Raw genomic sequence first — 25,692 nt, forward strand, 5'->3', positions numbered from 1 at the left:
CCAGAGGATTGGAGGTTGTGGGGACAGAATAATATGGGGACATTTAAGGTGAAATAATTAATCAATCATGTACTACTAACAAACTAACCTCGGAGCTGCAGAGACAGCTCATCAGAATTGACTTCATAGTTGCAGGGCTGCACAGACAGCTTATCAGTAGAAGTTGACTAACAAGCAAAAACTAACAGGACAGCTACAAGCTGCTTCATAGTAGCCCATTGTATAGCAATCAGCCTAACAGTCCAAGGAGATGGGGGGGGGGGGAAATGAGAAACTGCTAGAGGAGAAGGTGACAAGGCAGTACCCCAATCAGGCCATGACACTAAGAAACTGCAAAGTTTGTAAACCAATTAGGAACATAAAGGGGGTGTCACTGATTTGTATGAAGAACTATAAGAAAGGCTTGATTTCCCTGCTCAGGCAGGAAAAGGAGAGAGAAGAGCCCAGGTGTTGTTGTTGTTTTCTTTGCTGATGATGTAACCAAGAAGTACTGCAATAAAGTTTCTTAAAATTGGACTTCGTCTCTCTTTGTGTAACTAATGGGATCCAACAGAGGTCTGCAAACGTTATAACATTGTTTAAAAAGGGTGAGAGGGATAGGCCAAATAAGTATAGGCTGGTCAGTCTGACCGCGTGGTGGGTAAATTATTAGATTCAATTCTGAAGGACAGGATAAACTGCCACTTAGAAAGGCACGGACTGATCATGGATTTGTTAAGAGAAAGTCATGTCTTGCTAATTTAAGTGATTTCTTTCAGGAAGTAACAAGGAGGATTGATGAGGGTAATGCAGTGGATGTGGTCTACATGGATTTTAGTAAGGCATTTGACAAAGTCCCACATGGCAGAATGGTCAGTAAAATGAAAGCCCACGGGATGCAGGAGAATGTAGCAGGTTGGATCCAAAATTGGCTCACTGACAGGAAGCAAAGGATAGTAGTTTAACGGATGATTTTGTGAATGGAAAACGGTTTCCAGTGGCGTTCCACGGGGCTAAGTGTTGGGTCCCTTGCTGTTTGTGGTATATATTCATGATTTGGACTTAAAGGGGGGAGGCATGATTGGAAAATTTGATGACACAAAAATTGGTTGTGTAGTTGATAGCAAAGAGGATAGCTGTAGACTCCAGAATGATATCAATGGTTTGGTTGAGTGAGTGGAAAAGTGGCAAATGGAATTCAATCCGGAGAAGTGGGAGGTAATGCACTTGGGGAGGGCAAATAAAGCGAGGTAATACACAAAAATCAAGGGAATAAAAAAAAAGCTAATCTAATGATGGCCATGAAACCATTGCCGATTGTTATAAAAATCCATCTGGTTCACTAATGTCCTTTAGGGAAGGAAATCTGCTGTCCTTACCTGGTCTGGCCTACATGTAACTCCAGACCCGCAGCAATGTGATTAACTCTTACATGCCCTCTGAAATGGCCTAACAAGCCACTCAGTTGTATCTAACCACAACAAAATCAATAAAAAGGAATGAAACTGGACGGACCACCCGGCATTGACCTAGGCACCGGAAACGACAAGGCAAACCCAGCCCTGTCAACCCTGCAAAGTCCTCCTTACTAACATCTGGGGGCTTGTGCCAAAGATGGGAGAACTGTCCCACAGACTAGTCAAGCAACAGCCTGACATAGTCATACTCACAGAATCATACCTGACAGCCAATGTCCCACCCACTGCCATCACCATCCCCAGCTATGTCCTGTCCCACCGCAGGACAGGCCCAGCAGAGATAGCGGCACAGTGGTATACAGTTGGGAGGGAGCTGCCCTGGGAGTCCTCAACATCGACTCTGGATGCCATGATGTCTCATAGCATCAGGTGAAACATGGACAAGGAAACCTCCTGCTGATTATCACCTACCGCCCTCCCTCAGCTGATGAGTCAGTACTCCTCCATGTTGAACACCACTTGGTGGAAGCACTGAGGGTGGCAAAGGCACAGAATATACTCTGGGTTTGGGACTTCAATGTCCATCACCAAGAGTGGCTCGGTAGCACCACTACTGAACGAGCTGGCCAAATCCTAAAGGACATAGCTGCTAGACTGGGTATGCGGCAGGTGGTGAGGGAACCAACAAGAGGGAAAAACATACTTGACTTCATCCTCTCCAATCTGCCTGCCACAGATGCATCTGTCAATGACAATATTGGTAGGAGTGACCACCACACAGTCCTTGTGGAGACGAAGTCCCGCCTGCACATTGAGGATATCCTCCCTCATGTTGTGTGGCACTACCACCGTGCTAAATAGGATAGATTTCAAACAGATCTAGCAATGCAAAGCTGGGCATCTATGAGGCACTGTGGGCCATCAGCAGCAGCAGAATTGTACTCATCCACAATCTGTAACCTCATGGCCCGGCATATCCCCACTCTACCATTACCATCAAGCCAGCAGACCAACCCTGGTTCAATGAAGAGTGCAGGAGGGCATGCCAGGAGCAGCACCAGGCATACCTCAAAATGAAGTGTCAACCTGGTGAAGCTACAACACAGGACTACCTGCATGCCAAACTGCGTAAGCAGCATGCGATAGACAGAGCTAAGTGATCCCATAACCAATAAATCAGATCTAAGCTCTGCAGTCCTGCCACATCCAGACGTGAATGATGGTTGACAATTAAACAACTAACTGGAAGAGGTGGTTCCACAAATATCCCCATCCTCAATGATGGGGGAGCCCAGCACATCAGTGCAAAAGACAAGGCTGAAACATTTGCAATAATCTTCAGCCAGAAGTGCCGAGTTGATGATCCATCTCGACCTCCTCATGAAGTCCCCAGCATCACAGATACCAGACTTCAGCCGATTCAATTCACTCCGCGTGATATCCAGAAATGAATGAAGGCACTGGATGCTGCAAAGACTATGGGCCCTGACAATATTCTGGCAATAGTACTGAAGACCTGTGCTCCAGAACTTATCGCACCTCTAGCCAAGCTATTCCAGTATAGCTGCAACACTGGCATCTACCCTGCAATGTGGAAAATTGCCCAGGTATGTCCTGTACACAAAAAGCAGGAAAAGTCCAACCCGGCCAATTACCGGCACATCAGCCTTCTCTCAATCATCAGTAAAGTGATGGAAAGTGTCATCAACAGTGCCATCAAGCAGCACTTGCTTAGCAATAACCTTCTCAATGGCGCTCAGTTTAGGTTCTGCCAGGGCCACTCAGCTCCTGACCTCATTACGGCCTTGGTTCAAACATGGACAAAAGAGCTGAACTCAAGAGGTGAGGTGAGTGACTGCCCTTGACATCAAGGCAGCATTTGACCGAGTATGGCATCAAGGAGCCCTAGCAAAACTGAAGTCAATGGGAGTCAGGGGGAAACTCTCCGCTGGTTCGATTCATACCTAGCGCAAAGGAAGATGGTTGTCGTTGCCGGAGGTCAATCATCTGTGCTCCAGGACATCACTGCAGGAGTTCCTCAGGGTAGTGTCCTAGGCCCAACCATCTTCAGCTGCTTCATCAACAATCTTCCTTCAATCATAAGGTCATAAGTGGGGATGTTCGCTGATGATTGCACAATGTTCAGCATTGTCGCCGACTCCTCAGATACTGAAGCAGTCATGTAGAAATGCAGCAAGACCTGAACAACATCCAGGCTTGGGCTGATAAGTGGCAAGTAACATTTGTGCCACACAAGCGCCAGACAATGACCATCTCCAACAAGAGAGAATCTAACCACCTCCCCTTGACATTCAATGGCATTACCATCACTGAATCCCCCACCATCAACATCCTAGGAGCTACCATTGACCAGAAACTGAACTGGAGTAGCCATATAAATACCGTGGCTACAAGAGCAGGTCAGAGGCTAGGAATCCTGCGGCGAGTAACTCACCTCCTGACTCCCCAAAGCTTGTCCATCATCTACAAGGCACAAGTCAGGAGTGTGATGGAATAGTCTCCACTTGCCTGGATGGGTGCCGCTCCAACAACACTCAAGAAGCTCAGCATCATCCAGGACAAAGCAGCCCGCTTGACTGGCCCCCCCATCTACAAACATTCACTCCCTCTACCACCGACACGCAGTGGCAGCAGTGTGTACCATCTACAAGATGCACTGCAGCAACGCACCAAAGCTCCTTAGACAGCACCTTCCAAACCCGTTACCTGTACCAACTAGAAGGACAGGGCAGCAAATGCATGGGAACACCACCATCTGCAAGTTCCCCTCCAAGTCACACACCTTCCTGACTTGGAACTACATCACTGTTGCTTCACTGTCGCTGGATCAAAATCCTGGAACTCCCTTCCTAACAGCACTGTGGGTGTACTTACCTCCCATGGACTGCAGCAGTTCAAGATGGCTGCTCACCTTCACCTTCTCAAGGGCAATTACGGATGGGCGATAAATGCTGGCCGAGCCAGCGACGCCCACATCCCATGAATGAATTTGGGCGGCACAGTGGTTAGCACTGCAGCCTCACAGCTCCAGCGACCCGGGTTCAATTCTGGGTACTGCCTCTGTGGAGTTTGCAAGTTCTCCCTGTGTCTGCGTGGGTTTTCGCCGGGTGCTCCGGTTTCCTCCCACAGCCAAAGACTTGCAGGTTGATAGGTTAATTGGCCATTATAAATTGCCCCTAGTATAGGTAGGTGGTAGGGGAATATAGGGACAGGTGGGGATGTGGTAGGAATATGGGATTAGTGTAGGATTAGTATAAATGGGTGGTTGATGGTCGGCACAGACTTGGTGGGCCGAAGGGCCTGTTTCAGTGCTGTATCTCTAAATAAATAAATAAAATAAACAAATAATTTTTTAAAAACAGTAAACGGGAGGATATTGAGAGGGGTCGAAGAAGTGAGAGACATTGGAGTGCATGTCCACAGGTCACTAAAGGTGGCAGGACAGGTAAAGTGGTGAAGGCGGCATATGGAATGCTTCCCTTTATTGGACGAAGTATAAAATTCAAAAGCAGGGATGATATGCTGGAACTGTATAAAACGCTGGTTCGGCCACAGTTGGAGTATTGCATACAGTTCTGGTCGTTGCATTACAGGAAGGACATAGTTGCTCTGGAGAGTGCAGAGGCGATTTACAGGAATGTTGCCAGGGCTTGAAAGTTGCAGCTATGAGGAAAGATTGGATAGGCTAGGGTTGTTTTCCTTAGAACAGAGGAGGCTGAGGGGTGACTTAATTGAGGTATACAGAATCATGAGGGGCCTAGATCGAGTAGACAGGAAGGACCTGTTTCACCTAGCAGAGAGGTCAATTACCAGGGGGCACAGAGTTAAGGTGATTGGTAGAAGGATTAGAGGGGACATGAGGAGAAACCTTTTTTCACCCAGAGGGTGGTGGTTGTCTGGAATTCACTGCCAAGAATGGTGGTAGAGGCAGAAACCCTCAATTCTTTTAAAAAGGTACCTGGACATGCACCTGAAGTGTTGTAACTTGCAAGGCTATGGACCAAGAGCTGGAAGGTGGAATTAGATTGGGCAGCTAGTTTTTTCAGCCGGCATGGACAAGACAGGCTGAATGGCCTCCTTCTGTGCTGTAATTTTTCTATACAGTAAAATGCACCTTCTCAGCTTTTGACAGCTTAAGAGTTGAATGGTATTCCTGCCAATGTTGTACTTTATTCATATGTTATCCCCGAGGCCTTTAAATTGAGTGGGTTTATGTAAGTTGTTTTAAGAGCCAAATTAATCACAAAACACTACCAGATGGAAAACTAAATCCTGATCAATTTTTCTTAAATGTTAAGCACTTAAAAAAAAATGGTACTTTTGAGAGAGAGATTCTTAGAAGCCACACGTCGTGGCCCCAACCTGCTGATTCTCTGACAATTTGGAGCGGATGGGACCTAAAATGAGCTAGTGGACATGCTCTGCTTCCTCCCCGTTTTCTAGAAGACCTACCCCACCGGAGTTGCCGTAAAACAGTGAGATGTGGCAGAATGGGCTGCCGCCTTAACAAAGATGGCAACAAAGACAATGTGAAGTGCAGTTCACTGCAAACAGGGTGTTGCTTTAAAAAAAAAACACTGTGGTCCTACCTGACTTGGATCACATTCATTCAGGATATTTAGTTCTTGAGATGTTCCCAACTTCTGAAGAGAGAGAAAAAAAACTCAAAAGAACTAGTTTACAGTTAGAATCAAATCTGTTGCATCGACTTGTAATCATCACAAACACAATAAACTTGATTTCAGAAATACAATAGTACAGTGTTAGCTGAGCTGCAATTAGCATAATAGCAGAAATCAGTTTCCAGGACCATTCACAATATAACTTACACAGGTAGAGAAGCAAAATAAAAATAGATGAGGATCGCAACTAATGTAGTTTTATACCTGGCTAGCAGCCTGTTGTAATGCAGCATCTTCAACACCTCCCTTTCCGCACCATTAACTTATATCAACTCTATTGCCATTATCAGGCTTCCCGCAAGTCAGACAATTTCTCCCCCAATTATTATGCTAAGTGTAACCCAGTTAAGGCTGTGTTATTATAATTCTGGAACTAAATGGATTGCCCAAGAGGCGAGGCAATAACCCACAGCAAAAGCCATTCGTTAACTAGTTCTAGGAAGGATACACGAGCAGCATTTGTGGGCTCTTCTCAGCTATGCTTGTTCCTGGAACAGACAGCAGTGCTCGGAGCTCACTGGTTTGGCTTGATTTGAAAAACTAAATATATTGTACATCACTGGTGCTGGATGGCACTAACAATGAATTAAATTTTGTCCAAATGAGTAATATGAATAATCAAATTACTGAAGGTTATTTTCTGTCCAATACTGAACTGGTGGTTGAGCACGCTTTACATTCTGGGGAGTAAAAGCATTGCTGCAAATTGCCAATAAAATAGAAGACTTTTGAACATTGCTTTCTACAGTTTGAATAAAAGCCTCCTCCAAAAGGAGCTTTTGTTTTGCGCAGTTCAAAAAAAAGTTAAAAGAATACTTACATCAGAGTCTGTCTCAAACAGATCCCTCAGTCTGGATACTGAAGACTGTTTAAAAAAATCAATGAACAGGTTTAGAAACTTAGTTAAAAGCAAAATACTGCAGATGCTGGAAATACTCAGAAACTTAGTTTATGTACACAAATCAAGTAAGCAAGGCTTGCTCCATCAAATATCCCATCTTTAAATAATGGACTCCATTTGGTTCCTAAGCCTTGGTTTCCCCTGTATCTCCCTCCCTTTTAAGTGTTGAGTAATCATTTCCTGGTCCATATGATTCTACGTTTCTTACATCTAAATGTAAGAGAATTTAATGTTTTCAGTCTATGATTAAAACCAGTGAATCGCCTGTGAGTGCACGGGGAACTGGAGGAAATATACATCTTGTAGCTGTGTTTGTCCTAACAGGCAGGGGCAGTGGCAGGTAGGAAAGTAGAGTTAAGGCCACAGCCAGTATCTTATTGAATGGTGGAGAAGGCACAAGAGGCCAAATGGCCTAATCCTGCCCTATTTCTTATGTTCTTATTGCAAAGTGACTCCTGACAACGCAGCAGCCTGCTGACATCACCAGAGCGCTCCAAGCTGCGCAAATGGTCTCCTGCGCTCAGGTGCTGCACATGCACAGCCTACATCTTGCGTTGCCATGTGCAGCAAAATGCTAACTTGGGCATGCACAGGAAAAAGTTCTCCCCCCACAACCCCCCCTCCCCCAGGCCACTCGCTCCTTGCTTCCACCCCCCCCACCCCTGCCGTCTAGCTACTCGGTCTCCCGCATGCTCACTCGCTCCCCCCCTCCTCAACCCCTGGCCCCCACCCCCCCCCCCCCCCCACTCACTCCCCCCTTTCCTGTTCTTCGACTGCTCACCCTCGCCCAGGAAAATGCTACCTGGTGCATGCACAGGAAAACACTCCCCCCCCCGCCTCGGCCATTCACTCTAGGCCGCTCAGAGGTGCTGTCCTTCTGATGAGACTTTAAACAGCGCAATGTTCTCCAAGTATCAAACATGTCCATTGTGTGCTGCCATGGGTTCAAGTTGTTTTTCTGTGATAAATTGAGCAGCGCCATCTTTAATCCTGGCAGCTGCCTGAACGCCGCAGACACTGATGTTCCAGTCAATGAGGCTGCATTTGTGCATGTGCTAGTACAGCGCCATCTCATGGTAGCATAGTCAGCAAACGCAGCCTTTTTATTAAATACCAGCACAAATTCAGCAGCCTTTAGACAATTAGCATAGTAGATAAAGCACTAGTTAACAATGCATCAGTGTTACAAATGTAATAATCATGCATATTTATGGTGCCTTTATTGACCTCCCAAAAGTATTTCACAGCCAATTAAGTACGCAAATCAAAGAGATAAAGAAAGAAAAAGAAACTTGCATTTATATACCACTTTTCACATCACATAAAAGGACAGTGGACGCTGGAATCAAACAAGGATCATACTGCAGAGAGGGTGCAGTTTTAAGAGATCTCAGTTTCATTATATGCCACTTGTACCTGGGCCTATTGTCTTCAGCCATTGGACATGGAGTTATACTGGGCTTGGAAGCACTCAGGGGCTGGCAGTTGGAAGAATATTGAAAGTGAAGGCAAGATGATTGTCGATTGACAGAACTGACTGAAAGAGAATGTTGAGCAATAAATGGCAGCTTTGCCAGCACTGTCCACATCTCGAGGTGGAATTAAAAAAAAAAAAAATGCCAGTAGTAGGCTGAAGACTGAAAATCAGAGCAAGCATTTGAGAGAAATGAGGTATTGATTTTTCCAGAATCAAAGAAAGGGAAGAGTTAGTGACAGATATCGCACAAGTAGATGAAGTTAGCAGTAATGGGCATATGAATCACCATCTTCAAGATAGCAAGACTGAGGGAGCAGCAATATGTAGATGGGAGAGTTAGGGAGAGGAGGAAATTGATGGAGGTAGGAATGGCTTGGGGACAGGTAGTTCAAGTGCAGGTAAAAGTGGCAGATAATGAGGAATTGCTCATTATGAAGAAGATTTGATGAGGACAGAGGGAGAGCTGTAAGGAAATGGTGAGGGGGGCACCTGGAGGAATGCTAAGCAATGAGGATCTTGAAGGGAGATGAAAAAGGTGGGGGATAGCAAGCAAATGTAACGTGGAGAAAGCATGTTAAGCCGAGGCAAAATCTGGAGATGAATCTCTCGTTGTCTCCATAGCAGATTAGGCACAAGAATATGTTAAAATGCATAACCAAGTGGGAATGAGCTCGGTGAGAGGAAACTAAATCAAATTCACTTCCAGGGTTTCAGTAAGATTCAGGCCGTCAATACACACTTCCTGCATAAAACCAAATAGGAGGTTTTTGTTCAGGATTTTTTGCAGGACATTGTAACGTTAATGGCTTGCCTGAAGTTTGCTGGGATGGGAGTTGGAAGGAAACCAGAAGGAACGAAATGGAAAGAGAACTGGGAAAGGCTGAGGACGTGGAAAAAGTGGAATTGAGGTACTTAACCAACAGGGTAAACACTGGGAATGAGGCAGCTTGAGGGGATGCTCAGAGAGTACCAGCAATTTGTGCCACAAAACCAGGTGAGAGTAGGGATAGGCTGTAGGCCTGTTCAGAAGGGAAAAGGCTCCAGGACAAGACAGAAAAAGTATTGAAGCAGAGTAGTGACAAGTAGGATTGGAGCCTGGCACAGGGACAGCGCAGTACATCTTGGACTGAGGCCAGAGATGAGATATGAGAGCAAGGCAGGACAAATATTAAGAAAAACCATTAATATTGCACATTTCACATCCTCAGGTTGCCCCAAAACACATCCCAGCAAAGGGATTATTACTTAGAACACTGCATGAACTCCCTGCTCCTCTTTGAATAAAGACATGGAATCCTTTAAATCCTGCAAATTGGGTCTCAAACATCTCATTCAAAAGACACCTCTAATACTGCAGCACTCCTTCAATACTGCACTGAAGTAAAGATACTCATGTGCTGGAGTGGGGCTTGAATGTAAAATCCTCTGATTCAGTTCAGAGTTAAAGGAGCTTAGGTTTTACTGCTCTATGCAACTCATCTCCATCCCATCTTGATCTCCTACCCTTCTTTATTTATTTCTTTTTATTTAGAGATACAGCACTGAAACAGGCCCTTCGGCCCACCGAGTCTGTGCCGACCAACAACCACCCATTTACACTAACCCTACAGTAATCCCATATTCCCTACCACCTACCTACACTAGGGGCAATTTACAACGGCCAATTTACCTATCACCTGCAAGTCTTTGGCTGTGGGAGGAAACCAGAGCACCCGGCAAAAACCCAAGCGGTCGCAGGGAGAACTTACAAACTCCACACAGGCAGTACCCAGAATCGAACCCGGGTCCCTGGAGCTGTGAGGTTGCGGTGCTAACCACTGCGCCGCCCATCAGAAAGCAAACCATTCACAAGCCTCTGTACTTTTGACTGAAAACTGGTATTTCCAGAATGTTAATACCAGAATTAAAGCAGCCAATTGAATAAAGGTACTGGAGAGATAACTTGCACAACACTGGGTGAAATAAATCATTCAAATTATGGGCAAAACTCACAACGAACAGTTCCTGTCAAACTTCATTTGAATAAAGATGACTTGTGGTACCTTGATGTGTTCTGGCAAATCATGGCTTTTCTCTGTGTTTGGAGGTGCTTGTTGTTCCACCTCAATGATATCCAACTTGTTATGCACCTGTGTATGGATAATTTGTACATTTTCCAAGTTCCTAGGCATTGGGGTAATGTCTTGCTTCACGGTGCCAGCAAAGGGCTCCAAACAGGCAATGCCATGTGCCAGTCTGATTTTCTTTGTTGCATTTTGATCATCATTCAAAGGAGATGCATCATTCACAGATTTTTTCCGTTTTTTAGAGTTCTGTGTTAGTTCTAACTTGCCTTCTGCATCTTCAGAGGATTCATTACCATTGTCCTTCTGCTGTTGACTGAAGTACCATCCTAACCTTTTCTCAGAACCTAAACGGTCTTCAGAAATCCCCATTAACTTTTGAATGAGACATTTCAATTGCTGTTGAGATCGGTCTGTATGTAAAACAGGTGTCAAATGACATAGTCTACCTTCTAAGTCTTGCTCCAGGACATCAATTAATTTCTGTGTCCAGAGATCAGCATCAGGGTTTTGCCTAAACTGTAAGATGAGATGATGCAGACAGTCTTTAGGTACAACAGTGTTCCCCAGATGAAGAAATGATAAAAGATTTCTTCTGACCATTACTGGTAAAAGATAAAACAATGGTTTTCTAAGAGAGAGCAAACAATGAAACGTTAGAACACAGCTGAGAGATGGAACATTGTTACCACAACTAGTCACAAACGCTGCAATGTTTTACACTTACCCCAAAGTGACTGGCTGCCTGAGTAACAATTTTGCAGAGGCATTGGAAATGCCACAGGATATCAATGATAACAAATCACTTGCCCGATGTATAATTAACTGCCCAATGAATATTTAATGCTCCAATTACATACCACTGAAATAAGATGAGCAAAGGAGATGAGGAGGCACTTTCATTTGAGACGAGAGTTCAAATGCAAACCACACTGATGAGTTGAAGGCCTGTTCTACCTGCTGCCTGTGAGGTAGTACATGAAATGAACACGGACAGTCTCGATCTAGTTTCTAATGAAGGTGTGCTTCTTGGAGGGAGAGAGCAGGGAGAGAGTGAGCGAGCGGGCGGGAGAGCGAGAGAGAGAGATAGAGAGAGAAAAGAGAGGTCGGGAAACAGCGAGACTAGCTGCTGCTACCAGTCTGTAGGTTCAGAGCCGGCGCTCGGAAAGAAAAAAAGAGGTATGACCACAGGGAAGTAGGTAGGTGATTGGTTGGTGAGTATTTCCTATTTATCTTATCTAAACTCAGGAATAAACTGGGGTGTCTTATCTCTTTTATAAAGGTAAAGTTTATTACTACTAGTAAGGTATATTAAGTATTAGTAGGGTTTATCAGTATTAAGGTTTATTAGCATTAGTAAGGTTTATTAATAGTAGTAAGATTTATTAGTATTGGTAAAGGTTTGTTAGCATTAGCAAGGATATTAACTAACAGAACAAGGAATGGCAAGGCTGCTCCAACCGCTACAGTGCATATCCTGTGCTATGAGGGAGCTCTAGGACGCTTCTTGTATCCTGGATAACCATACGTGCAGGAATTGACGTCAGTTGCAGCAGCTTGTGCTCTGGGTTTCAGAACTTGAGCAGCAGCTGGCCTCACTGCGGTTCATTCGGGAGGTTGAGAGCTTCGTGGATAACATGTTTATTGACGTTGTCACCCCCACAGCTTAAAAGCACGCAGGGAGGGGGGAAATGGATCACCGCCAGACAATCAAGCAGAAACAGGCAGGTAGTGCAGGCGACCCTTGAATGCATCCCAGTCTCCAACTGGTATTCAGTTCTGAATACTGAGGAAAGCGATGGTTCATCTGGGGAGTGCAGCCAGAGCCAGGGCCATGGCACCACGGCTGGCTCAGTGGCACAAAGAAGACTGGAACAACGACAGTGATAGGAGATTCAATAGTCAGGGGAACAGACAGGCATTTCTGTGGCCGCAGACATGAATCCAAGATGGTGTGTTGCCTCCTGGGTGCCAGGATCAAAAAGGTCACTGAAAGGCTGCAGACCACCCTGAGAGGAGAGGGTGAACAGCCAGCAGTCATGGTCCAAATTGGTATCAAATGACATAGGTAGGAAGAGGGATGTGATGCTGCAGAAAAAAGTTTAGGGAGCTAGGTAAGAAATTAGCAAGCAGGACCTCAAAAGTAGTAATCTCTGGATTACTTCCAGTACCATGCACAAGTGAGTATAGAAATAGGAGGATAGTGTAGATAAATGCGTGGCTGGAAAGATGGTGCAGGAGGGAGGGCTTTAGATTCCTGGGACTTTGGGACCAGTTCTGGAGAACAGGCTGGATGGTTTGCACCGGAACAGAGCCGAGACAAATTTTCTTGAGGGGCAATTTGCTAGTGCTATTGGGCAGGGTTTAAACTAACTTGGCAGGGGTCTGGGAACCAGGAGCAAATATCAGAGAGGAATACCAAGGTGCACAGAATACTGAGAGAGACAGACAGCACTAGAGTAAGGAATAGTAAGTTATTAGGTGGGGTCAGAGTAAGGGAGAAAGTAATAAAGTCTAAATCAGGATTAATGTGCATGTATGAGATTGCACACAGTATGGTTAATAAGACTGAGGTACAGGCACAGATTGCCCTGTGGAAACATGATGTTGTGGCTAAAACAGAGACCTGTCTCAAAGAAGGGCAAGACTGGGTGTTAAATATTCCTGGATACAAGGTGTACAGGAAAGATAGGAAAGGAAAAAAAGGGGGAGGGGTGGCGGTATTGATTAAGGAGAACATTGCAGTGCTGGAGAAAAAGTATGTTCCAAAGGGGTTGAGGACAGAAGCTATTTGGCTGGAGCCAAGGAACAAAAAAGGTGCAGTTACATTGCTCGGTGTTGTCTATAGGCCACCAGCTAGTGAGAAGGATGTAGAGGAACAAATTTACAAGGAAATTACAGAGAGGTGCAAAAATTATAAGGTAGTTAAAATGACTTTAATTATCCAAACATAGACTGGGATAATAGTGTAAAGGGCAGTGAGGGGCATTAGTTCCTAGAATATTCAGGAAAAGTTTCTAGTCCAATGACCTGGTTCTTGGGAATGAGGTGGGCCAAGTGCATCAAGTGTCGGTAGGAGAACATTTAGGGGACAGTGATCATTGTATCATAAGGCATAGGCTGACTATGGAAAAGGAGAAAAAACAGTCCAGACTAAGAATAATTAAATGGGGGAAAAGTCAACTTCAATGGGCTAAGAATGGATCTGAGACGAATAAATTGGAGTCAAAGGTTGGCAGGAAAAATGGTAGCTGAACAAGGAAGAGATAGTTCGGGCACAGTCACAGTATGTTCCCTCGAAGGGGAAAGGTAGGGTAAACAAATCCAGAGCTCCCTGGATGACAACAGAGATAGAGATTATGATAAAGAAGAAAAAATGTGCTTGCGACAGATGCCAGGTAGAAAATACTATTGAGAACCAGGCTGAATACAGAAGGTTCAGAGGGGAAGTAAAAAAATAAATAAGAGAAGCAGAGAGAACATGAAAAGAGACTGGCAGTTAACATAAAAGGGAATTCCAAAGTCTTCTGCGGATATATAAATAGTAAAAGGTTGGTAAAAGGAGTGGGGCGATTAGGAACCAAAAAGGGGATTTGTGCATGGAAGCAGAGGGCATAGCTGAGGTATTAAATGAACACTTTGCATCTCTCTTTAATAAGGAGGAAATGGAGAGCACAAAAAAAGAGTAAAAAAGGGGCAGAGGTGAGTAATGAGATTAGTGCATTTAAAATGTAAAAAAAGGGGCTCTATTAAATAAACAAATCAGACTCAAACAGGATAAAGCCCCTTTTTAAAAGAATCTGGAGAAGAGATAACAGAAGTGAAAAGGGAAAAATAATATCTTATTGTCCTTGTCTCGAGAGACAATGGGTAAGCGCCTGGAGGTGGTCAGTGGTTTGTGAAGCAGCGCCTGGAGTGGCGATAAAGGCCAATTCTAGAGTGACAGACTCTTCCACAGGTGCTGCAGATAAAATTGGTTGTCGGGCTGTTACACAGTTGGCTCTCTCCTTGCACTTCTGTCTTTTTTCCTGTGAACTGCTAAGTCTCTTCAACTCGCCACTCTTTAGCCCCGCCTTTATGGCTGTCCGCCAGCTCTGGCGATCGCTGGCAACTGACTCCCACGACTTGTGATCAACGTCACAGGACTTCATGTCGCATTTGCAGACGTCTTTAAAGCAGAGACAAGGACGGCCGGTGGGTCTGATACCAGTGAAGAGCTCGCTGTACAATGTGTCCTTGGGGATCCTGCCATCTTCCATGCGGCTCACATGGCCAAGCCATCTCAGGCGCCGCTGGCTCAGTAGGGTGTTTATGCTGGGGATGTTGGCCGCCTCGGGGACTTCTGTGTTGGAGATACGATCCTGCCACCTGATGCCAAGGATTCTCCGGAAGCAGCGAAGATGGAATGAATTGAGACGTCGCTCTTGACTGACGTACTTTGTCCAGGCCTCGCTGCCGTAGAGCAAGGTACTGAGGACACAGGCTTGATACACTTGGACTTTTGTGTTCTGTGTCAGTGTGCCATTTTCCCACACTCTCTTGGCCAGTCTGGACATAGAAGAAGTCTTTCCCATGTGCTTGTTGAATTCTGCATTGAGAGACAGGTTACTGGTGATAGTTGAGCCTAGGTAGGTGAACTCTTGAACTACTTTCAGAGTGTGGACGCCGATATTTATGGATGGGGCATTTCTGACGTCCTGTCCCATGATGTTCGTTTTCTTGAGGCTGATGGTTCGGCCAAATTCGGTGCAGGCAGCCGCAATCCTGTCGATGAGACTCTGCAGACACTCTTCAGTGTGAGATGTTAATGCAGCATAGTTAGCAAAGAGGAGTTCCCTGATGAGGACTTTCCGTACTTTGGTCTTCGCTCTTAGAGGGGCAAGGTTGAACAACCTGCCACCTGATCTTGTGTGGAGGAAAATTCCTTCTGAAGACTTGAACGCACGTGAGAGCAGCAGGGAGAAGAAGATCCCAAACAGTGTAGGTGCGAGAACACAGCCCTGTTTCACGCCACTCAGGATAGGAAAGGGATCTGATGAGGCGCTGCTATGCTGAATTGTGCCTTTTATATTGTCATGGAATGAGGTGATGATACTTAGTAGCTTTGGTGGGCATCCAATCTTTTCTAGTAGTCTGAAGAGACCATGTCTGCTGACGAGGTCAAAGACTTTGGTGAGATAGAATAAGTGATAAGCTAAAAAGATATGACAAAGAATATGCTAAAAGACCGTGAAACAAAGGAAAGGCTTTAAAAAGACCTTGGATGTATTAAATTACTGAAACAGGCAGAATCGGACGAGTGGGGGAGGTGTGGCTTTCTGATAAACTGGTGCTCAGGAGATGTGTCTGTGTCAGTTGTTAATTGGAGTCTTGTTATCATTGTGTACATGTAGCCCCTCGGATAGGTTGCCACGATGACCACCGAGGGGCCCCTCTAACTACTTCACTATGTTTATGTTAAATGTGGCGTGGGTATGTATGAATCTTGATTGGCTTATTTAAATCCCTCTGTATAATCTGACTGGTGTATGCAAACAATGTCAGATAAGAAATCCTATAAACATGTATGACCACTGTGTTTCGGCAAGCTTGCACGTTTCGACTTGATTCGTGTGGCTCCCCTGCATGCTTGAATAAACTGGTGTTCAAACAAAGAAACTTGAGTCTTGAGTCTCGCCTGGTAACCACTTGCACGTGGAGAGGGAGAACAAACTCTCACGGGTAGCAAAACAAGGGAGGGTGACTGAACTCCCAGAAGGGGCTACGGGAGGGTGACTGAGCTCTCGCAAGTACCAGGGATAAGGGAGGGTGATGGAACTCTCACACGGGTTGGAAATAAGGGAGGGTTACTGAACACCCGAAAGGCAAGGGAGGGAGGGTGATTGAACTCCTCGCAACAAGAAGCATTACCACACATATTTAATAATTTGATTTAAAAAAGTGTAGTGCTACAGGACTGGCGGATAGCTAACGTAATTCCTATGTTTAAAAAAGGGGGACAGAACATGCCTAGTGAATTATCGACCAGTCAGCTTATCAGTGGTAGGAAAAATGGAATCTCAACTAAAGGAGAAAATAGAAGACCAAGTAGAAAAAAAAATGAATAGCATGAATTTCAAAAGGGAAAATCTTGTATGACCAACCTTATTAAATTTTTGAGAAGGTAACAGAGAGAGTAATGGTAATGCATTAGATGTAATTTATCTGGATTTTCAAAAGACCTTTGATAAGGTGCCCCATAATAGACTAATGAATAATGCAGAGTTGGGGAAACAAGGCAGAGTGGATTGCTAGCTGCCTTGAAGACAGAAAGCAGAGACTGGGAGTAAAGGGTAGTTATTCACAGCAGCAGAAGGTGGGAAGTGTTGGGACCAGCGCTATTCACAAATTACATTAATGATTTGGACCTTGGAATCAAAAACACAATTTCAAAATTTGTGGAAGGTACTAAATTTGGGGGATAGTCAATGCTGAGGAGGACTGCAATAAATTACAGGACGACATTAATAAACTTGCAGAACAGGCAAATAATTGGCAAATGAAGGTCAACACCGATAAATATGAGGTAGTGCATTTTAATAGGAAGAATAGGGAAGTCACTTATTACTTGGAAGGTGCAAGTCTAGGTGGGATAGAGGAACAAAGCGATCTCAGAAAACAAATACACCAATCACTAAAAGTTGTGCCACAGGTTAGCAAGGCCATAGTAAAAACAAACCAAGCCCTCGGCTTTATTTCTATAGGAATAAAATTGAAAAGTAGGGAAGTTATGCTAAACCTGTATCAAAACCTGGTTATCCCACACTTAAAGAGTACTGTGTAGTTTTGATCATCAAATAAAAAGAATAGAGAGGCACTGGAAAGGGTGCAGAGAAGATTTATAAGGATGATACCAGGAACGCGTGGGTATAAATAACAGGAAAGGATGAACAGGCTGGGTTTCTTTTCTCTTGCTAAAAGGCAGCTGAGGGGTGACCAAATAGAGCCCTTTAACATTACAAAAGGTTTTGATAGAGTGGATAAAGAGAACGTTTCCACTTTTGGGGAACAGCATAACTGGAGGCTATTATTATAAGATAGTCACTAAGAAATCTAATAGGAAGTTCAGAAGAAACTTCTTCACCCAAAGAACGGGGAGAATGTGAAACTCGCTACCACAGGGAGTGGTTGATGCAAATAATTCAGATGCATTTAAAAGGAGAAGCTAGACAAGCATGAGGGAGAAGGGAATAGAGGGTTACAGTGATAGATTTAGATGAGGAAAGATGGGAGGCTCGAGTGCAGCATAAAAAGCTGGCATGGACTCGTTGGGCCAAATGACCCATTTCTCTGCTGTTATATCCGTAAACCTATGTAATGATCCCCAGATAGCAGTTTATGCACTGCTCACAAAGAAAATATTTAAGTCCATAATGAGGCAAAACTAATGGACATAAAATGGGGTCAGGGAGACCAAAAGTACAGGCAAAGGTTCCTAATGGATGTGGGAAGTCACAAATAATCATTGACAGGAAGAAATGTGCTTCCAACTCAAGGAGAAAGCAAACATCACAATGCACATTTTATGGACTTCCTCATAGTTGAATCAACAGCAGATGCCCAACAGCAAGTCAATACTTGCCTTCTTGAGAAACACCAGGCAAGTGGTACAGACAGAAAAACCGAAAATAATAAACACAAAACTCATATGCCCCTCAAATCAAGAGGTTAGGAAAGAACCTGCATATATGCCACCTTTAATATCTTCAGGACATCCCAAAGCACTTAAGGAATATGAAGCAGTTTTAAACTGTAGTCACTGTCTTAATGTAGGCAAAACAGGAAGCCATTTTATGCACAGCAAGGTCCAAAAAACAACAGTGAGATAAACGTGTTTAGTGGTTGAGGGATATATGGTAACTAGGTCATCAGGACCCCTGTTCTTTGAATAGTGCCGCAGAAAGGGCGGCACAGTGGCGCAGTGGTTAGCACCGCAGCCTCACAGCTCCAGGGACTCGGGTTCGATTCTGGGTACTGCCTGTGTGGAGTTTGCAAGTTCTCCCTGTGACCGCGTGGGTTTTCGCCGGGTGCTCCGGTTTCCTCCCACAGCCAAAGACTTGCAGGTGATAGGTAAATTGGCCATTGTAAATTTCCCCTAGTGTAGGTAGGTGGTAGGGAATATGGGATTACTGTAGGGTTAGTATAAATGGGTGGTTCTTGGTCAGCACAGACTCAGTGGGCCAAAGGGCCTGTTTCAGTGCTGTATCTCTAAATAAAATAACCTTTAACATCCATCTGAGGGGTCGAATAAGGCCTTCGTCTGAAAGATCGGATATCTAACAGTGCAGTTCCTCAGTACTGTATTGAAATGTTAAAAAGACTTACATTTAAATAACACTTTTCATGACCACCAGATGTCCCAAAGCACTTCACAGTCAATGAAGTTTTTTTTGAAGTGTAGTCACTATTGTAGGAAATACAGCAGCTAATTTGCACACAGCAAAATCCCACAATTAGCAAATGTCATAATGACCAGATAATGTTTCTGGGATATTCATTGAAGGATAAATATTGGCCAGAACACCAGGGATAACTCCCTGCTCTTCCTCAAAGTAGTGCCATGGGATCATTTATGTCCACCTTAGGGGTCAAACAGGGCCCCGTTTTAACATCACATCCAAAAGACGGCACCACTGGCAGTGCGGCGCTCCCTCAATATTACACTGGAGCATCAGCCTAAGTTGTTGCGCTCAAGTCCTGCAGTGGGACTCAAACCCACAACCTTCTGACTCAGAGATGAGAGTTCTACCAACTGAGCCCTGGCTGACACAAGCTTAAATACAGTCAAGTGTTTGATGTGGGGCTTGAAACCTACTCCACTGATCTGTGCTCAGAATTATAACTTGAAAGTATGCAATAAATTGAATTAAGTGGATTAAGATTTATTCAAATCTTCTCTAATTTGGTAGAGTATCAGAGTTGGACACAATCAAAAGTTTCTTACAGACTAAGCTTCTGCTCCTTCCCTTCCAACAATGGCTCAGGCCGGCACAGCGTCTCTGTAAAGGTTCTCCAATGGAGAGGCTGCTTTGATTGGATACGCTGCAGAACATGAAATGCAGTAGTAGCTCCTGTTATGCCCGAGGTCAGTGTGTGAAGTAGGATTTGGAATGGTTTCTCAAACTGTTCCAGCAGCTCTTTATAGTCCTCCATGCTCCTTGCAAGAATTCACAAATAAAAGTCAACATGGAGTGCTGATTTAAAATGATCTTGTACATAGCAGGTTACATATAGGAAGAAGCACTTGTTAAACAGTCCCCCTCTTAGGCTATTGCTTTCCCAGTTCTTACTCTCTCCCTTCCCGTTTCCTTCTGCTGCACATCTCTGCTATTTTGGATTCTCCTCAGGTGTTCAGGTAAGATGGGAATTGTACACTGTCCCTTATTTTCCTGTCATTCTCTGCTCTTCTATTTGCTGTTTTTGTTATGCTTTCACGTCTCTACATTTTGTTCTATCTTCAGTTTCTTCTTATTGCATTTTCCTCCTCGCCATCCTATTTTCCTGTGAATTTATCAATTCCCAACAACTCTCTCTTTCAGTTCTTTTTCATGACAGTCTCTCCCTCTATTGCCAGCTGACTTCCAACTGCATTACAATACACTGAAGATCATATTTACAAATATCAATTGAATTCCAAGCTCTCAGCTTTACATCTAATACCCAGGTATTTTGTATTATTTTAGCATTGATAATGCTCCACAAAACATTAATAGTGTAGAGCGGGTAGTTTGAGCAATGACAAAATACAGAATTATGCTCCTTCCCCTCCCACGTCAGAAAGGAGAAACTGAGTGGGGCCCTACACTATCATGTGTATAACTTGGCCCTCTCACCCTTCCCTCAGGGATTGACCTGTCTCTCTCCCTTCCCACCCCCACCCAGGTATTTACCCGGCTCTCTCTTTCCCTCTCTCCCCCACCCCAGGTATTTATGCAGCTCTCGCTCTCTCACCCCAGATATTTAGCTCTCTCTCTCTCCCCAGATATTTACCCGTCCCCTCCCTCTCCCCCCCCCCCCCCCCCCGGGTATTTAACTGGCCCTCTCCCCCCCCCCCGGGTATTTAACTAGCCCCCTCTCATCTCCCCCCACCCCCCGGTATTTACCCGGCCCCCTCTCTCCTCCCTTCCCCCGTATTTACCTGGCATTCTCTTCCCCCCCTCCCCCCCACCGTATTTACCCGGCATTCTCTACCCCCCCCCCCCCCGTATTTACCCGGCATTCTCTTCCCCTTCCCCCCCCCCCCATATTTACCCAGCCCTCTCTTCCCCTTCCCCCCCCCCCATATTTACCCAGCCCTCTCTTCCCCTTCCCCCCCCCCCCCATATTTACCCAGCCCTCTCTCTTTTCCCCCCCCTCCACCCAGTATTTACCCAGCCCTCTCTCTTCCCCCCCCCCCACCCCCCCATATTTACCCAGCCCTCTCTTTCCCCCCCCCCACCCCCCCCATATTTACACAGCCCTCTCTTCCCCCCCCCCCCCATATTTACACAGCCCTCTCTTCCCCCCCCCCATATTTACCCAGCCCTCTCTTCCCCCCCCCCATATTTACCCAGCCCTCTCTTCCCCCCCCCCATATTTACCCAGCCCTCTCTTCCCCCCCCCCCACCCCCCCCATATTTACCCAGCCCTCTCTCTTCCCCCCCCCCCCCCCACCCCCCCCATATTTACCCAGCCCTCTTTCCCCCCCCCCATATTTACACAGCCCTCTCTTCCCCCCCCCCCATATTTACCCAACCCTCTCTTCCCCCCCCCCCATATTTACCCAACCCTCTCTTCCCCCCCCCCCCATATTTACCCAGCCCTCTCTTCCCCCCCCCCCATATTTACCCAGCCCTCTCTTCCCCCCCCCCCCATATTTACCCAGCCCTCTCTTCCCCCCCCCCATATTTACCCAGCCCTCTCTTCCCCCCCCCCATATTTACCCAGCCCTCTCTTCCCCCCCCCCATATTTACCCAGCCCTCTCTTCCCCCCCCCCATATTTACCCAGCCCTCTCTTCCCCCCCCCCCATATTTACCCAGCCCTCTCTTTCCCCCCCCCCCATATTTACCCAGCCCTCTCTTCCCCCCCCCCCCATATTTACCCAGCCCTCTCTTCCCCCCCCCCCCCCCCCATATTTACCCAGCCCTCTCTTCCCCCCCCCCCCCCATATTTACCCAGCCCTCTCTTTTCCGCCCCCCCCCATATTTACCCAGCCCTCTCTTTTCCGCCCCCCCCCATATTTACCCAGCCCTCTCTTCCCCCCCCCCCCATATTTACCCAGCCCTCTCTTCCCCCCCCCCCCCCCCCATATTTACCCAGCCCTCTCTTCTTCCCCCCCCCCCCATATTTACCCAGCCCTCTCTTCCCCCCCCCCCCCATATTTACCCAGCCCTCTCTTCGCCCCCCCCCATATTTACCCAGCCCTCTCTTCCCCCCCCCCATATTTACCCAGCCCTCTCTTCCCCCCCCCCCATATTTACCCAGCCCTCTCTTCCCCCCCCCCATATTTACCCAGCCCTCTCTTCCCCCCCCCCCATATTTACCCAGCCCTCTCTTCCCCCCCCCCCATATTTACCCAGCCCTCTCTTCCCCCCCCCCATATTTACCCAGCCCTCTCTTCCCCCCCCCCCATATTTACCCAGCCCTCTCTTTCCCCCCCCCCAATATTTACCCAGCCCTCTCTTTTCCCCCCCCCAATATTTACCCAGCCCTCTCTTTTCCCCCCCCCATATTTACCCAGCCCTCTCTTTTCCCCCCCCCCATATTTACCCAGCCCTCTCTTTCCCCCCCCCCCCATATTTACCCAGCCCTCTCTTCCCCCCCCCCCCCCCATATTTACCCAGCCCTCTCTTCCCCCCCCCCCCCATATTTACCCAGCCCTCTCTTTTCCCCCCCATATTTACCCGGCCCTCTCTCCACCACCCCCCCCTTATTTACCCAGCCGCCCTCTCTCTTCCCCTGTATTTACCCGGCTCTCTCTCTCTCTCCTCCCCAGTATTTACCCGCCCCCCTCTCTTCTCCCTCCTCCCGGTATTTACCCGGCTCCCTCTCTTCTCCTCCCCCGGGTATTTATCCGCCCCCCTGGTATTTATCCGCCCCCCCCTCTCTTCCCCTCAGGTATTTACCCGGCCCTCTCTCTTCTTTCCCCCCCCCCCCCCATGGGTATTTACCCGGCCCTCTCTCTTCTTCTCCTCCCCCATGGGTATTTACCCGGCCCTCTCTCTTCTCCCCCCCCATGGGTATTTACCCGGCCCTCTCTCCTCTCCCCCCCCCATGGGTATTTACCCGGCCCTCTCTCCTCTCCCCCCCCGATGGGTATTTACCCGGCCCTCTCTCCTCTCCCCCCCCCCCATGGGTATTTACCCGGCCCTCTCTCTTCTCCCCCCCCCATGGGTATTTACCCAGCCCTCTCTCTTCTCCCCCCCATGGGTATTTACCCAGCCCTCTCTCTTCTCCCCCCCCCCCCCATGGGTATTTACCCAGCCCTCTCTCTTCTCCCCCCCCCCCCCATGGGTATTTACCCAGCCCTCTCTCTTCACCCCCCCCCCCCCCCATGGGTATTTACCCAGCCCTCTCTCTTCACCCCCCCCCCGGTATTTACCCAGCCCTCTCTCTTTCCCCCCCCCCCCCGGTATTTACCCAGCCCTCTCTCTTTCCCCCCCCCCCCCCGGTATTTACCCAGCCCTCTCTCTTTCCCCCCCCCCCCCGGTATTTACCCAGCCCTCTCTCTTTCCCCCCCCCCCCCGGTATTTACCCAGCCCTCTCTCTTTCCCCCCCCCCCCCCCCGGTATTTACCCAGCCCTCTCTCTTTCCCCCCCCCCCCCCGGTATTTACCCAGCCCTCTCTCTTTCCCCCCCCCCCCCCGGTATTTACCCAGCCCTCTCTCTTTTCCCCCCCCCCCCCGGTATTTACCCAGCCCTCTCTCTTTCCCACCCCCCCCCGGTATTTACCCAGCCCTCTCTCTTTCCCCCCCCCCCCGGTATTTACCCAGCCCTCTCTCTTTCCCCCCCCCCCCCCCGGTATTTACCCAGCCCTCTCTCTTTCCCCCCCCCCCCAGTATTTACCCAGCCCTCTCTCTTTCCCCCCGGTATTTACCCAGCCCTCTCTCTTTCCCCCCCCCCCGGTATTTACCCAGCCCTCTCTCTTTCCCCCCCCCCCGGTATTTACCCAGCCCTCTCTCTTTCTCCCCCCCCCCCCCCGGTATTTACCCAGCCCTCTCTCTTTCCCCCCGGTATTTACCCAGCCCTCTCTCTTTCCCCCCCCCCCCCCCGGTATTTACCCAGCCCTCTCTCTTTCCCCCCGGTATTTACCCAGCCCTCTCTCTTTCCCCCCGGTATTTACCCAGCCCTATCTCTTTCCCCCCCCCCCCCCCGGTATTTACCCAGCCCTATCTCTTTCCCCCCCCCGGTATTTACCCAGCCCTTTCTCTTTCCCCCCCCCGGTATTTACCCAGCCCTTTCTCTTTCCCCCCCCCGGTATTTACCCAGCCCTTTCTCTCTCTTTCCCCCCCCCCCCCCCCCCCGGTATTTACCCAGCCCTCTCTCTCTCTTCCCCCCCCCCCCCCCCGGTATTTACCCAGCCCTCTCTCTCTCTCTTTCCCCCCCCCCCCCCCCGGTATTTACCCAGTCCTCTCTCTCTCTCTTTCCCCCCCCCCCCGGTATTTACCCAGCCCTCTCTCTCTCTCTTTCCCCCCCCCCCCCGGTATTTACCCAGCCCTCTCTCTCTCTCTTTCCCCCCCCCCCCCGGTATTTACCCAGCCCTCTCTCTCTCTTCCCCCCCCCCCCGGTATTTACCCAGCCCTCTCTCTCTCTTCCCCCCCCCCAGTATTTACCCAGCCCTCTCTCTCTCTTCCCCCCCCCGGTATTTACCCAGTCCTCTCTCTCTCTCTTTCCCCCCCCCCCCGGTATTTACCCAGCCCTCTCTCTCTCTTCCCCCCCCCCCCCGGTATTTACCCAGCCCTCTCTCTCTCTCCCCCCCCCCCCCGGTATTTACCTAGCCCTCTCTCTTTCTCTCCCCCCCCCCCCCCCCCCGTATTTACCTAGCCCTCTCTCTTCCCCCCCCCCCCCGGTATTTACCCAGCCCTCTCCACCCCCCCCCGGTATTTACCCAGCCCTCTCTCTTCCCCCCCCCCCCCGGTATTTACCCAGCCCTCTCTCTTTCTCCCCCCCCCCCGGTATTTACCCAGCCCTCTCTCTTTCTCCCCCGGTATTTACCCAGCCCTCTCTCTTTCTCCCCCCCCCCCCGGTATTTACCTAGCCCTCTCCACCCCCCCCCCCCGGTATTTACCTAGCCCTCTCTCTTTCTCTCCCCCCCCCCCCGGTATTTACCTAGCCCTCTCTCTTTCTCTCCCCCCCCCCCCGGTATTTACCTAGCCCTCTCTCTTCCCCCCCCCCCGGTATTTACCCAGCCCTCTCCACCCCCCCCCCCCCGGTATTTACCCAGCCCTCTCCACCCCCCCCCCCGGTATTTACCCAGCCCTCTCTCTTCCCCCCCCCCCCGGTATTTACCCAGCCCTCTCTCTTCCCCCCCCCCCCGGTATTTACCCAGCCCTCTCTCTTTCTCCCCCCCCCCCGGTATTTACCTAGCCCTCTCTCTTCCCCCGGTATTTACCCAGCCCTCTCCACCCCCCCCCCGGTATTTACCCAGCCCGCTCTCTCTCTCTACACCCCCCCCCCCGGGTATTTACCCAGCCCGCTCTCTCTCTCTACCCCCCCCCGGGTATTTACCCGGTCTCTGGGTATTCTCTGCGTGGTCCTTGTTTATTTTTTCCTCAGTCGCCGCCTCTGGTTCAAAACGCTGTCGTCACTTCCGTGCAAAGTTTCAGCTTCCGCTCTCCTTGGCGGGAAATGCTGGGGATTTTTCTGGTGTGAGTTTTGTACGAAATCAGTGATTTATAGATTGATAGATCCAGTGTTTAGGTGATTATCACACACACACACCTGATTACGTAAACCTAATTTGTGGGTTTCTTATACCAATACTTTAATTTGTGATTGTTAGCAAAAATCCCTCTTCCTTTCCTCTGTGTAATCAGTAGCTTTATCCCAGGGTTTGCAGTCTATTTAATGCAGAACAAATTCAGAGCTGATCTGCAGGGTCAGTGGAAGTTCACAGTTTTCTCGTAACGTCTC

The 25,692-nt window shown here is 47.9% G+C and overlaps 1 protein-coding gene across 4 annotated transcripts in view; it reads right to left on the reverse strand.

The window, feature by feature from the left end:
• Nucleotides 1-25,366, reverse strand: part of fance (FA complementation group E) — a 47,366-nt gene extending 22,000 nt beyond the window's left edge. Inside the window, exons 1-5 of one of the 4 annotated variants that reach the window (XM_068057099.1) lie at nt 25,288-25,366; nt 19,525-19,737; nt 10,521-11,172; nt 6,921-6,965; nt 6,008-6,061 (exon numbers count right to left, since the gene is read on the reverse strand). In XM_068057099.1, coding sequence (XP_067913200.1) covers nt 6,008-6,061; nt 6,921-6,965; nt 10,521-11,172; nt 19,525-19,733 — 960 coding nt within the window. In that variant the 5' untranslated portion in view covers nt 19,734-19,737; nt 25,288-25,366. Of the gene's footprint in view, nt 1-6,007; nt 6,062-6,920; nt 6,966-10,520; nt 11,173-19,524; nt 19,738-25,287 lie in introns of those variants that run through there. The other 3 variants (XM_068057100.1, XM_068057101.1, XM_068057102.1) reach the window with 3 other exon arrangements.
• Nucleotides 25,367-25,692: the final 326 nt, after the last annotated feature.

Source organism: Heterodontus francisci, chromosome 25 (assembly GCF_036365525.1).
Source record: "Heterodontus francisci isolate sHetFra1 chromosome 25, sHetFra1.hap1, whole genome shotgun sequence".
NCBI classification, from domain to species: Eukaryota; Metazoa; Chordata; class Chondrichthyes; order Heterodontiformes; family Heterodontidae; genus Heterodontus; species Heterodontus francisci.